The 12,931-nt window shown below is 39.8% G+C and overlaps 1 protein-coding gene across 10 annotated transcripts in view; it reads left to right on the forward strand.

The window, feature by feature from the left end:
* The window catches only part of RNF111 (ring finger protein 111), an 86,913-nt gene extending 84,644 nt beyond the window's left edge, over positions 1-2,269 (forward strand). For 7 of the 10 annotated variants that reach the window (XM_045822966.1, XM_045822974.1, XM_045822972.1 and 4 more), the window contains exons 13-14: positions 48-175; positions 1,809-2,269. In XM_045822966.1, the coding sequence (XP_045678922.1) occupies positions 48-175; positions 1,809-1,926 (246 nt within the window). In that variant the 3' untranslated portion in view covers positions 1,927-2,269. The remainder of the gene's footprint in view (positions 1-47; positions 176-1,808) is intronic. The other 3 variants (XM_045822973.1, XM_045822975.1, XM_045822976.1) reach the window with 1 other exon arrangement.
* The last annotated feature ends 10,662 nt before the right edge of the window (positions 2,270-12,931 follow it).

Raw genomic sequence — 12,931 nt, forward strand, 5'->3', positions numbered from 1 at the left:
ATGCAGACTTTACTCAGTTGTTCAATAATGTCATCTCTACTAATAAGGTAACAACTGATTGGTTCTCACAGAGGAAACTGCACTGCAAACAAGATGGGGAAGAAGGTACTGAGGAAGACACAGAGGAAAAGTGTACTATCTGTTTATCTATTTTAGAGGAAGGTGAAGATGTGAGGTAATTAGATGCTAATTATCTAAAATCCATTGTCAGAACTGTACAAGAGGTTTTATTTAAAAGTAGACCAGAAGCCAAATAAAGATTACCTCTGGCACACCCTGTTGCCAATCTCTGACATCTAGAATTGCCATCTTACAGTGAATAAAGGAATAGAAAGATTAAAAGTCTCTGTGTTGCCAATAGAGGGACGGGAAACATTCTGCCCTTTTTGGGGCCACTCCAGGAGTTGGTCATGGAAATTCTGCATTCAAAATTTTCTTTTACAAGTCTTATAGAAAGGAGAATTTGAGAGGCTTTTGAGGCCAAGATAGTTATATTAGTGATTCTCCAAAGCTTAAATAGGGTAGGAGGTGTCCAGATTAGCTGTATACAATTTGTTTTACAGAATCTTTATAAATGACTTTTGTCCTAAAATGTCCTCTAAACCTGTAGGACTGCTTTCTTCTTGCAACCTTGTGATTTAGGAAATGATATGATATTAACCCAATATTAATTTTAGGCATTTTCCTATTATAATGTTTTAAGTAATTGTTTTGTTCTAGTATGTCTTTTTCTAAAGTAATATAATCCATGGGAAACAGGTTTTATAACATGTAACAGAACCATATGGTAACTTTATCATTTTTCTTCAGATGGCTGAGAGAGAAAATATATATAAGCAGTTGTCTATCATACCACATATGTTTTTTAAACACTTTTTTCAGCAAAGATTTATAAATATGGAAGATAATTATTTTTATATTATTGACAATACTGTTTAAGGAATAATTACAAGAACTTTTTCGTTGCTATTTTTACAAAAGTTAGGAAGTCTAAAAATGTATGACAACTCTTAACAGTGGGTAGAAGTAGAAATGGACTTTGAGTTAGTAACTTTTCTCCCACTGTTACTCATATATTTAACACTACTCTGGATTTCCTGGAAGTTTTCTTTATTTCTCAATTTCTGATGGATAACTAACTTTGGTGTACTAAAGTAAACATCTCCATTTAACCTACTTTTAAGAGTAGCACATATTAAGTAAATATAACAATCCATGAAAACACTTATATTGTAAACAATGTAACAATTTTATTAACCTTTAATCAGTTGTGTACTTAAATTTAATGTATAATGATCCTCTAGATAAAAAATAATATTGCATATTAAGACATTCCTTAATTAGTATGATGTGACTGCTATATATTTATAATACAAATTCTAATGTTTCTGAGAGAGAATTAAATATTATTAAAGCACTTGACTAATGTAATGGTTTTGTAATGTAACGGAGTGATTATATGACAGGGAATGTACTGCCAACTCCAGAGTGCATTGGCAGCTCATGTATAAGAAACAAAACTAAAATTAATTGCCAGTGTAATTGTCCTCAAAATTCTTAAGATTTTATATGATTTGGTTCCATACCTGTGGCGGTTAATTATCTTGGGCATTTGTATATTGTATTGCTCAGAATGTCAGTTTAATATAAGTGTAACTCTTATGAGAGAGGCTTTTTTTTTTTAACAGAAGAGGATGATGTCTAGTAACTTCAAACACTACAGTTACGTGTATCATTTAAAAAAATACATGCCATATGCAGTTGTCATAAAACTAATTGTGCTTTTTCGTTTTGTGTGCCTGTGACAGGCGCCTTCCCTGTATGCACCTTTTCCACCAAGTGTGTGTCGACCAGTGGTTGATCACCAATAAGAAGTGCCCCATATGCAGAGTGGACATCGAGGCCCAGCTGCCAAGTGAAAGTTGACACCATGTTTCAGAACTCTCGCCCCGCTCCTCCCCGCCCACCCTCCCGGTACTGCAGTCAACCAAAGATGGCATGACTTACCTGCGCAGACTTGGAAGCCTTGAACTTAGAGTGCTGGCTCTGCTACATGGTACAACTAATGCTAGACCTACAGTTTATGTATACAATTGATTTTGAAATGTATTTATAAAAGCTTTTTTTTCTAGATTTGACATTTTTCCCCTGTATCATTTTACTGTATTTTTGCATGGTTCCTTGTATTGCATTTCTTTGCACATATTATGGGCTTGTGACCCTAAACTTGCAGGCAAGATTAGCTGCTTTAGTAAGTAGAACTTTGTGGTCTTTTACATAGTACCAGGTTTTAAGAATTATGAATTTTTTATCCATTACTAACCTTTAATTTAATCAATCATGTACTTTAGTTTGATGTATAAAGATCCTCTAGAAAATGATAATATTGTGTATTAAGACATTCCTTAATTAGGACAAAAATGGCTGCTGTATATTTACAATATGGAGTTTTGAGTTAAATACCATCCTTAATACTGGGAACAGAATACAAACCATATTCAATCAGATGCAGGTGGTGTTCATAACCACCAGTGATCAATAGAAATTTTCTTGGCATATCCTTTTCCTTCAGCACAATGCAGAGAGTTGATACTGATATTATACATTTAGACTGCTGTTCTGATTATATTTATCTTTTTCCTACTTCGTTTAGAACTTTATTTCCCTGATTCAATTTTTGCTGCTGTGAAACAGCTCTGATGAACACTAAATATTAATTTCAATAGCTGGATTGTACATACTTGCAGATTTAACAAAATTTTGGGGAAATTGAAGAAGACATGTAGTATTTTGTTCAGTCTTCTGCTAAGCACGGATAGTAAAGATATCTGCTTACGTTGGTTTGTAAACACAGTCAGGATTTAGAACCGCAGTCATTGGCAGGTATCTACGCATTCATACTCAAGGTCCCAGGATCACTTTTAGGGATTTTATTAGTTTAAAGATAAATAAAGTTAGCTGAATCTACATGTCTCTTGTTTTATTTCTCTTTAAACTTGAAAACAGTAAATCTGCAGATACTGTGAGGCACAAATTATACTGTCAACCTACTGTCGCGCTGGTTTTCAGACTCCCACTTCATACGTGACCAAGAGTCGATCACTGATTCAAAATTTTTAATTTCTATAGTTAAGATTTACTACATAATATAGAATATAAAGTTAAGTTAACATACTAACATTTCTCCTTTGGAGAAAGTTTTAATCCACTTCAGGATTCATATTATCAAGATACTTTCATATACAGGATAGCCTAATTTTATTTGTTTAAATATGCTTAATATGTCCCAGATTGCAAATGCACCAGTCAGTAGCATCACTGTCTGTATGTGGAAGACATGTTCCCATGGGTCATATGTGAAGATGTCAATGAGCTTGCATTAAGCCACCTGCTTTGTAAGTGGATTGATTAATAAATAACTTATATTTCTATTGTCTTTGTGTTTCATAATTAGTTTTGATAAAACAGTTTACATTAGACATTTTAGAATTCAAAAACAGTGCCCTCCCTGAGGATGGCATTTGTGTAGTTTGGTGTTTGTATCCATTCACTCCCGGCTATTTGCCTTTTTGTATTAAATGTTACACTGTAGTAATTGCCAATATCAAACATGCCCCAGCATGGTATGGGTAGAGATGGAAGATGGACTGGGGTCAAGAAATGTGGATATAAAATAACATTTTTAAAAAGAACACTTGATTAAGCTGCAGTTGTAGAAAAGTGGAGGGCAGGGGTGGGGGGGCCGGAGAGTGAGAGTGACTTGCATCTGTCATTTTACTGGGGGAAAGGGCAAGCAGCCTGGTTTCAAGTCGCCTGTGGAGGATGTAGGGCTTTGCTGCTGGAATCTCGGGGTCTGTGCCGAGGGATTGAGGGTGTCTAAACTGGAGAGAATTCTGTACGATGGAGTTCTCTTACGTTCCCCACAACACGAGAAGTGCAGAGAGATTTCTCTTATTTTTTCAGATTACATCAGATTTCAATGCACGAACTACCTGCTGACCTGCTTAATAATTGCTACTGATTTTTTATTGAAGCCTTATTACTTTAAAATTTATTTCATGCAAATATTTGTGGCATAAACCTGAATTGTTCACACAGGAACTTACTAAGTTACTGCAATTCGTTACAGGAAAATGTGATTAGTAATGAACTGAGTGAGGGAGAAAATTTTTAATACTTTAAATTTTTGTGCTTTGTCTTGGTGTTTTACATATCCTGCTGCATCTTATGTCAAAATGAAAATGTCAGTGATAGCTATCCAAATATTTTAAAACTAAAAGTCTAAACTAAAATTTTGTCGGCAAATCCTATTTTTATTGTTGTTAATATGCAAGTGATAAACGTATTTGAAACATTTTCTTATTCTGGTGACTTTATTTTAGCTGCTAGCATACCTCATCATTTTAACCATAACACTTTGACAAACAGACACTAGGTCTGTTTTAAAAATTGTATTTCTCATACTGAAATTAAAACATAAACTCTGTGGCCCAGGCTGGTGTGTCACAGTGATTGGAGTGTCGTCCTATAACCAAACTGTCGGTTCGATTTCCGGTCAGGACACATACCTCAGTTCCAGGTCTGATCCCTGGTCTGGGCATATATGGGAGGCACCCAATCGATGCTTCTCATTCACATTGATGTTTCTCTCTCCCCCTTCTTCTCTCTCTAAAATAGCAATGAAAAACTGTCCACAGGTGAGGATAAAAAAGAATTCTATGGACAAAAAAATGCATCCTGGTTTCTAACCTAACTTATAAAACCTCTGGAAACACAGTAAATTTTCTTGTTTATTCAAGACTTCATGTGTCACGATGCTGAATATATCAAGGCTAAACTATCCTCTCAATTACAGATTTCAATCATTTTCTTGAACTAAGAATTAATGTGTATTCATACCAAATATTTTTACTAAGAAAAATAGAGGTTTCCAATTTTGTGGTTGGGCCCGCTAGGGACAGTCTCTTCTCTCCTGTGTATTCTGTTCATAGGTTACACAGTGATCTTTGGGAGTTGTGAAAAAAATTCAGGCTTTGGTGTCAGGCAGACTTGGGCTTTGAATTGTGCAGCTTTGAACAACTGAAGTGTTCTGAGCCTCATCTTATTTAGAAAACACCAATAGGTTGTTGTTAGAATTAAGTGAGATGATGAGTATGATGAGCATATAGTACGTACTTACGATTATAAGTGGCCGGGTGCTTGCTCCATCCAGCTCTACCACCCAAATACCTGTGCCTTTGATAACAGATGGCAGCACACAGCAAGGCGCTGAGCTGCACATCAGGATTTGCTCCGCATTTTTCCCATACAATCCAAGCAGTTTATTATTAGATTAAAAGGAACACTTCTCTGCAGCCCTTTTCTGATGGGTTAGAATGTTTCTAATACTGCAGAAGATTCCCAGCACACGCGCTCTCCCTTGCCTTGCAGTCAGTATGGGAGTGCGCGGCTGCCCATCAAAACCCTCCCTTGCCTTGTAGGCAGCTACTGCCGGTGGACCCCGGTTGGCACAAGGTATGAAACCATGTGTTCTCTCCGATCGAAAAGAAAATTTTGTGCAGAAACTAACAACTGGAATTTCTCATTCTCTCCTGATTTTTCTTCGCACTGAATTGTGTTGAGCAGGAACTCGGTGCCTGTTAAGAGCTAACAAAGCGCATCCCACTGAGCTGTCTGTGTTGTGTCGGCCTCTGGGGGGTGGGGGGCTTCCTCTTCTGACTAATGGGTGGTGCGGGCTTTCAGGAGAAGCTTTTACTTAGCCCAAATTCCTTCTTTTACTTTTTATTATTAAATGTAGTTGACATATAATGAATTCCAGGTGTACAATGTAGTTATTATTTATTTAACATTTATACACCTTAGGATGTGTCACCATGCGAGATCTAGTGATGATGTCACCGAAGTTAACGCTACTGCTCACTGTGTTCCCTGTGCTGTACATTACCTCTCCATGATTTATTTACTTTATAGCAGCAAGTTTGCCCCTCTTACTTACTTCCCTTCCCCTTGTTCACCCTGTGTCAAGACCCAGTCTGCAGGGTTGGTGGGCTGGGATGGGGGTAAAAGGCAGAAAACTGTACTTGAACAACAATTAAAATAAAATTTAAGAAAAAAAGACCCAGTCTACAGACATCAGGACTTGGGTGGCCCAAAGTTCAGTCAAACTGGCTTCAGTGGTGGTTCCCAAAGCTCTGGGTTACCTCTGATCTGTGGTTTAGCACCAAATAAACTGCCCTCGGGTGTCAGCCAAATGCCAAGATATCTGGCAATGGCTTGTGTCCCAAGCAAATAATGGAAATAACATTGAGAATTCAGAGTTTACAAGTAATTATAAATTCTAACTATTTTGCTGTGTTTTTCTCAATTGTAACATAATGAGAAACCAATAAGATACAAGACTAGTCCAGCAAACAAAAGGACGTATTTGGTGCAAGGATTGGGGATGCTCCAGATAAGCATATCTCTTAACTGTTGTGTAGCGAACCACCCCAAATCTTACTTGCTCATACTTGTGTGATTTGGGCAGGGCTCGGGGCAGGAGTATCGCATCTCACAGTGTGGTATGACCAGCATTCCTCATGTGGCTGCATTCAGCTGGCATCTCTACTAGGATCGAGTGTCCAGTTTGGCCTCCTTTAGATGTCTGATGCTTCAGCTCTGGGGGCTGGGACAGCTGAGAACGCACTGGGTGTTTCTCTAAATGCGGCCTCTGTAGGGAGGGATAGCTAGACAGACCTGTTCACGTGCTGGCTCAGAGCGCCAAGAAAGAAGAAACTGCTAGGCCTGGCACTGGCACAGTATCATCTGATCACTGTCTGTTGGTCAAAGCGAGTAACAAGGCTAGCGCAGATTCAAGTGGGCGGGGAAGGAGAGAGCACCTGTGATAGAAGTGGTAGCAAGAAACTGGTCATCTTGAATCTATCGCAGCAATGTAAAACAGACCCCATTGCTTTGTTAGAATTTCAAGGGCAAACTTCCAGAGCATACGTAGTTTCCCCCACCCGCCTTAACCAAAGTGTAGAATATGGAGGAGCCATATGTGCAAAATGATCTTTGTTTTCAAGTATAATCAGAGGAATCAGTAGTGGAGACACTTTCACTTTCCTGTGCTGATATTTGAGAAGAACTAACAGGGTGGAGATAGCTAAGTTTTTCTGGTCCTTTGATTGTCATATCTTTGTGTAATTCAGAAGTTCTTTGCCCTCCCTGGTGTGGCTCAGTGGATTGAGTGCCAACTTGTGAACCAAAGGGTCGCTGGTTTGATTCCCAGTCAGAGCACATGCCTGGGTTGGGAGCCATGTCCCCAGAAGGGGACGCATGAAGGCAACCACACATCGATGTTTCTCTCCTTCTCTTTCTCCCTCCCTTTCCCTCTCTAAAAATAAATAAATAAAATCTTACCAAAAAAATGGTAATCATCTATTCACAGGTGTTGTGAATAGATGATTGTGATGGTTAATTTTGTGTCAACTTCACTGCACCATGGAGAGCCTAGACATTTGCTCAAACGTTATTCTGGGTGTGTCTGGGGGTGTTTCTGGATGAGATTAACATCTGAATCAGTAGGCTTACGTAAATCAGATTGCCTTTCCCAGTGTGGGTGGGCCCCATCCAATCAGTTGAAGGCCCCAATAGAAAAAAAGACTTGCCACCCCAACCCCTCACCTGTAAGTGAGGGAGAATCCCTCCCGCCTGACTGTCTTTGAGCTGGGACATCACTTTTCTCCTGCTTTTGGACTCAGACTGAAACATGGGCTCTTCCCATGTCTCCAGCCTACCCGTCTTTGGACTGGAACTAAACCATTGGCTCTTCTACATCTTCAGACGTCAGACTGGAAATAATGGGGCTTGCAAGCTTCCATAATCGTGTGAGCCAATTCCATATCTGTCTGGAGGACCCTGACTAATGCAGTTATCCTGCCTCTAGTTATTTGTTCCAGTGATGGTGAGGTCACCACTTACTGAAGCACATTTCTTTTAAAGACAATCATTTTTCTTTGGTAGGTCTTCCTATAACCTCACTTAGGGTCCTATTCTATATATTCTAGAGCAATACAAAAATAAATCTGGTTTCTTGCTATATGCTAGCTTCTCAGATATTTTTTGTAGGACAGTTATCTTGACTTATTTAGGTCTTACACAAGTGAAATATCCTCAGTACCTTTGTTTTTTTGCTTAAACTGGATCTTAAGCTTCTTTGCTATCTTTATTACCATTTTCTGGATACTTCTAGTTTATTGATGTTTCCCAAAGTATGATACCTATTTATGATCATTACTGCAGATGTGATCTGAGCATTAGGAAGGATGGAATTACCTTATTTCATATTATGCGTTAGGTCTTAGACTGGTGGTATTTTTAAAGGGAGCACCGGCTTCCCAAAGGACACATGTGGCAATGGAAGGAATAAGAATGAATGGAAAAAGATTACAAACTGAAGAGACATGGTTTCCGCTCTGTCATCTGTGTGACGGTGGGACCGGCTCTGGTGTCTGCATAGACCTGTGCACCCCACAGGTGCAGCATAGCCCACGATTGGGCCTGCAACTGGAAAAGTCAACTTGATATGCCAACTCAGACATTCTCCACGTTCTTCAGCTTCTTAGTACTCCACTGAAGCTGATTAGGAAATGATACAAAACTTAGAGTGTGTCTCAAAGTTTATCCATTGTAATAGAGAACCAGAAATGCATGAATAATTGAACAGCATACTGTTTTCAATTCTCAGCAGATCTTCTCAAACCTTTTTACTCCCTCTCCAAGCATGAGTGAGTTACAGTGCTCTTCTTCCATGCACCTTATCTCTGTTTTAAGCACCGTGAGGACAGAGACCCAGTGTTTATGCCTTTTTTTCCCTTCGAAGTAGTATGGATAGTACCTTACTTACGGAAGGTATTTGGTTGATTAAAAAGCACTAACAACAAAACAGATAATCCACAAGCTTGAGGTCCAGATTTTAAAGAATTGTTTTGAGTGGAGGCTCATGAAGACTCTGGGAAAGTGTTTCTTTCCACCTCTCTGGGCCTCCCTGCTTCTGGGAAAACGTGCAGGCCCTAGACTAGGACATACCCAAGCACCCTGCCTGGCCAGCTGTAGATTACCTGGTTACCTTCATGCAAGGGACAGTTGGTCAAGGTGAAAGTAATAGGGCAAGATGGGTGCAAGCAGTGCAGAGCAAAGGCTTTCTTTTAGTAAGAAGAACAATTCACCTGCCCCTCCAAAGAAGTTAGCAATGACATTTACTATAATTATTTATAATAACTTAGTTCAGGTAGCTCTTGAGAGAAAATTTTAACCTAACCACTCAAAGTTTTTAAATTATTGTCCTGGCGGGTTGTGGCTCAGTGGGTTGTAGGAATCGTCCTGCAAACCAAAAGGCCGGTCACCAGTTCGATTCCCAGTCCTAAGTGGCTGGCCAGGTTCCTGGGGAGCAGGTCCCTAGGGGGCGCCTACAAGAAGTAACCACACATTAATGTTTCTGTCCTCTTCCTCCCTGCCTTTCCCTCTCTCTAAAAATAAAAATCTTTTAAAACACTTTTAAAAGTTACCATTGTTATCTTTATTACTCACATTCAGTAAATTGCCAAGGTTCTGCTGTTTCTCATAAAATGCCCCTCACACTTTTTTCCCCTCATTCTCCACACTCATCTAGGTCTCACTTGGGAAACCGTTAGCCCCCCAGTGCCCTCTAGTCCATCCTCCATGTGTTTCAGGTTTAGCTTTCTAGACCAAGATTCTGACAGTCGTTATCTTTCTTAAAAGCTTGCCTTGATTCCTCATTTTCTGGACTTTTGCAGCTTTAACATTTCTGTGATCCAAACACTTTAGATTACTTGGTTTTATTCTTGTTGTCCCCACTTCTTGAATGCCTTTGCCATCTCCGCCTGCTAGAATCTATCCATTCTGACAAAGTCCAGCTCAAAAGTCCCCATTCTAGTAAGCCTTCCTTTATCTCCCTCATTTTGAATGAATCTCTCCTTTGTGCTCTGTTTTTTCTTTAGATTCTGCCTCTTAATTTTGTTTCTATGTGTATCCCCTTTCTTGTTTTGAACTTGAAGGAGTGTCTCATACTATATTATTCTGTGTTCCCTGCAGTGCCTGGCACACAGACATTTTATTTTCAGTATATCAAATCTAGTTTGTTTTATCTCCTAGCTAGTTGAAAGAAGGGAGGAAATCAGAACTGGTAGACAGAAGCGGGTGGGGGTGGGAAACGGAAATGGGATCAGAGCAACTGAGGGAGGGAACTTGGTGCTATATTGGGAAGATACCTGGGTTCTGATAAAAATCAGCTGATGAAAGTCATCATTTGTCAATTGTCTCCTTCACTAATGGTGTATAAATTACACTGTGATCTGGAATAATGGCTGCCGAAAGTCACCCAGAAGGGTAAAGTATTCTTCAAGGACATGAGGTGAGTTGGTATGTAACCCAAGTGAATCCTAGTAAAAAGTTTAACAATAAATAAGCACCTTATCTTGTCACAGGCACTGGAGAAGGAATGGGGCACAAAACCAGCCCCTCTGCCCATGTGGAGCACTCGTTCTAGTGCATTTGTTGAAATTAAGCAGCACCTGGGGTTGAGTTTGAGCTGGCCCTGGTGGTCTGCAGATGGGACTTTTAGGAGGGCTGTGAGGGTTCCAGACCTGACCTGACCTGGGCAATTTTTGCCTGCTGAAGTTCTTGAATTCTCCATTAACAGTGGCTATCTGACTGTGAAGTAGTCTCAATGGGGGAAAGTCCTGGGAGTCTGAGAAAAAGAGTCCCAAGACTGGGAGAAAGAGGTGGGAATCTGAATAAGAAATTGGGAGTGTGGAGAGTCTGACAAATAGCAAGCAAACCTTTGGTGATTCAGAAGGATCATCCTCACAGCCATGACTCCAAGACTCTGCCCCTAACTGGGGAATTTAGGTGTCAGAACAAAAGAGGCTCTCCAGGACCAGAACATTTGTGTTGGAATCTCAGAACCTCTGTCTGTTCCCGACTCCCCTTCCATGGGGCTGGACGACACTAGGCAATAGCCACCTTGAGCACCAATGGTTCCTGCTGAACCAAGCCACTCACCTGGTTTCCCATCATGCCAGTCCAGTACTGGTGGTCTGTGCTTTTGTGTGGAGTGCTTTTTGCCTGCAATATTTTCCCTTCACCTCATATTCACTGCAATTTACATGCAGTTCTTTTTGAAGCAGTAAGTCCTTGACCAAGAAATGAAAATAAAGTGAATTGATCGTAGCATTTTACCATACTGCAAAGGGCCATTAGCCTTCAAGAAATTTATCCTTCATTAATTTCTGATTTGATAGCCTTCCCGACTGTTTCAAACTTTCCCCACTCTTTCTACCAAATGTAAATAGAGTGGACAAGTGGTCAATGTAGTAGAAAGAGCACAGGCTTTGGCAACAGATCCAATCACAAATCCTAGCTCTGAAAGTCGTAAGTGCTATGATTGTAGCCAAGATATTTATTTAACTGCTCTGAAACCTAGTTTCTTCGAACTGAGATAATATATGACAGATGTTAATTAGAATTATTGTGATGATCATTTTGCAATATATACATATAGAATTATGTTGTACACCTAAAATATATCAATTATACCTCCTTAAAAATGACAAAAAATTGGGATACTACCAGCTTTGTAAGGATTGTTATGAGGCTTCAAGGAAAAAATTATGTAAATTAGTAGATAGGAGGAGCGATCAATGTTATCTAAGGCAGGAAGGAACAGATCATAAAGAAGTAGGACTAAATGCATTAAACCAGAGGTTGAATCAAAAAGTTTATTTGTAAGCTTCTAGGTTAGTTGCAGTGAGGGACAGAAAAGAAATATTACTCTTATTTTTAATGAAAACACAATCTAGTATAAATTAAAGTAATTGATTATGACAATGTCAAGTCAGTTAATAAGAACACTTTACCATTCATAGCATTTCTGTTTACAAAGCCCTGTATGTCGGCTAAGATTACTTTAGGGCGATGGACACCCTAACATCTCCCCATGCTGCATAGTAGCTGTAATTATTCCTGTTTTATAGAAGAGGAAACAGGTTTAGAAATGTCAGATGCAAGGGTAAAGAATTTAATCCAGGTTATTTAACTTTATTTAAGGCTCATTGGTACCCCAGTAACAGAGAGGTAAACCGTTTTACAAAGAGTTGAATAGGCGTGATAGGAATTCTTGCTCAAATCCTTAAATGGAGCCTGTTACCAGGAGTCATTCCACTACCTTTACTGTGGGCGTTGGACTTTTCCTTACCGCTTCCTTCTCCCCTTTCCATTTCTCACTTTTTCCTCTCTTGTCTTGACCTGATCCTCTTACCCTTCTTCTGCCCAAGGCTGGAACACACCTTCTCTTTCATTTTAAAGCGTTCTGCACATCACAGGATCATTTATTCGACGAGAATTTATTGAGCACCGACCATAACACATACCAAGCAATAGTGCTATTATCATCAGTATTCTGCTTCTCCTGGGAATCTTAGCTTTTGAATAAACGCCACAATTCCCACTTCTTTAGCACACGTTTGAGTCTCAACCACCTAGTACAGTGCAGCCCTGAGCCACCCAGAGGCGTCAGTTCAGGACCCAAACCAAGCCGTACTCCAACTCGAAATTCCCGGAAGAGGAATAAGGAAGAAGTGGCATTTTCCGGGTGTTCCCAAGAACCAACTTCCGCCCACCCAGTACAAGCGTAGCTGAGGCCTTGTCAACATTCAGAGAAGGCGTGCTACGTCTGCTTTTGCAATGAGACAGTTCATTTTTGTTTATCTTGGAGATCAAGGTTTTTTTTTTTAAAGACAGTAGGCAGAAAAACAACCGGTTGTTAGGACAAACTGGTCTGAAAATTTCAGCCAATCAGCATGCGCGAATGCCTCCTCTAAGCCAATGGGAAGAGCGCGCCGTACGTAGGACCGCCCAATAGGGCGCGAGA

This window comes from Phyllostomus hastatus, unplaced genomic scaffold (assembly GCF_019186645.2).
Source record: "Phyllostomus hastatus isolate PE091 unplaced genomic scaffold, TTU_PhHast_1.1 phas_scaffold_501, whole genome shotgun sequence".
NCBI classification, from domain to species: domain Eukaryota; kingdom Metazoa; phylum Chordata; class Mammalia; order Chiroptera; family Phyllostomidae; genus Phyllostomus; species Phyllostomus hastatus.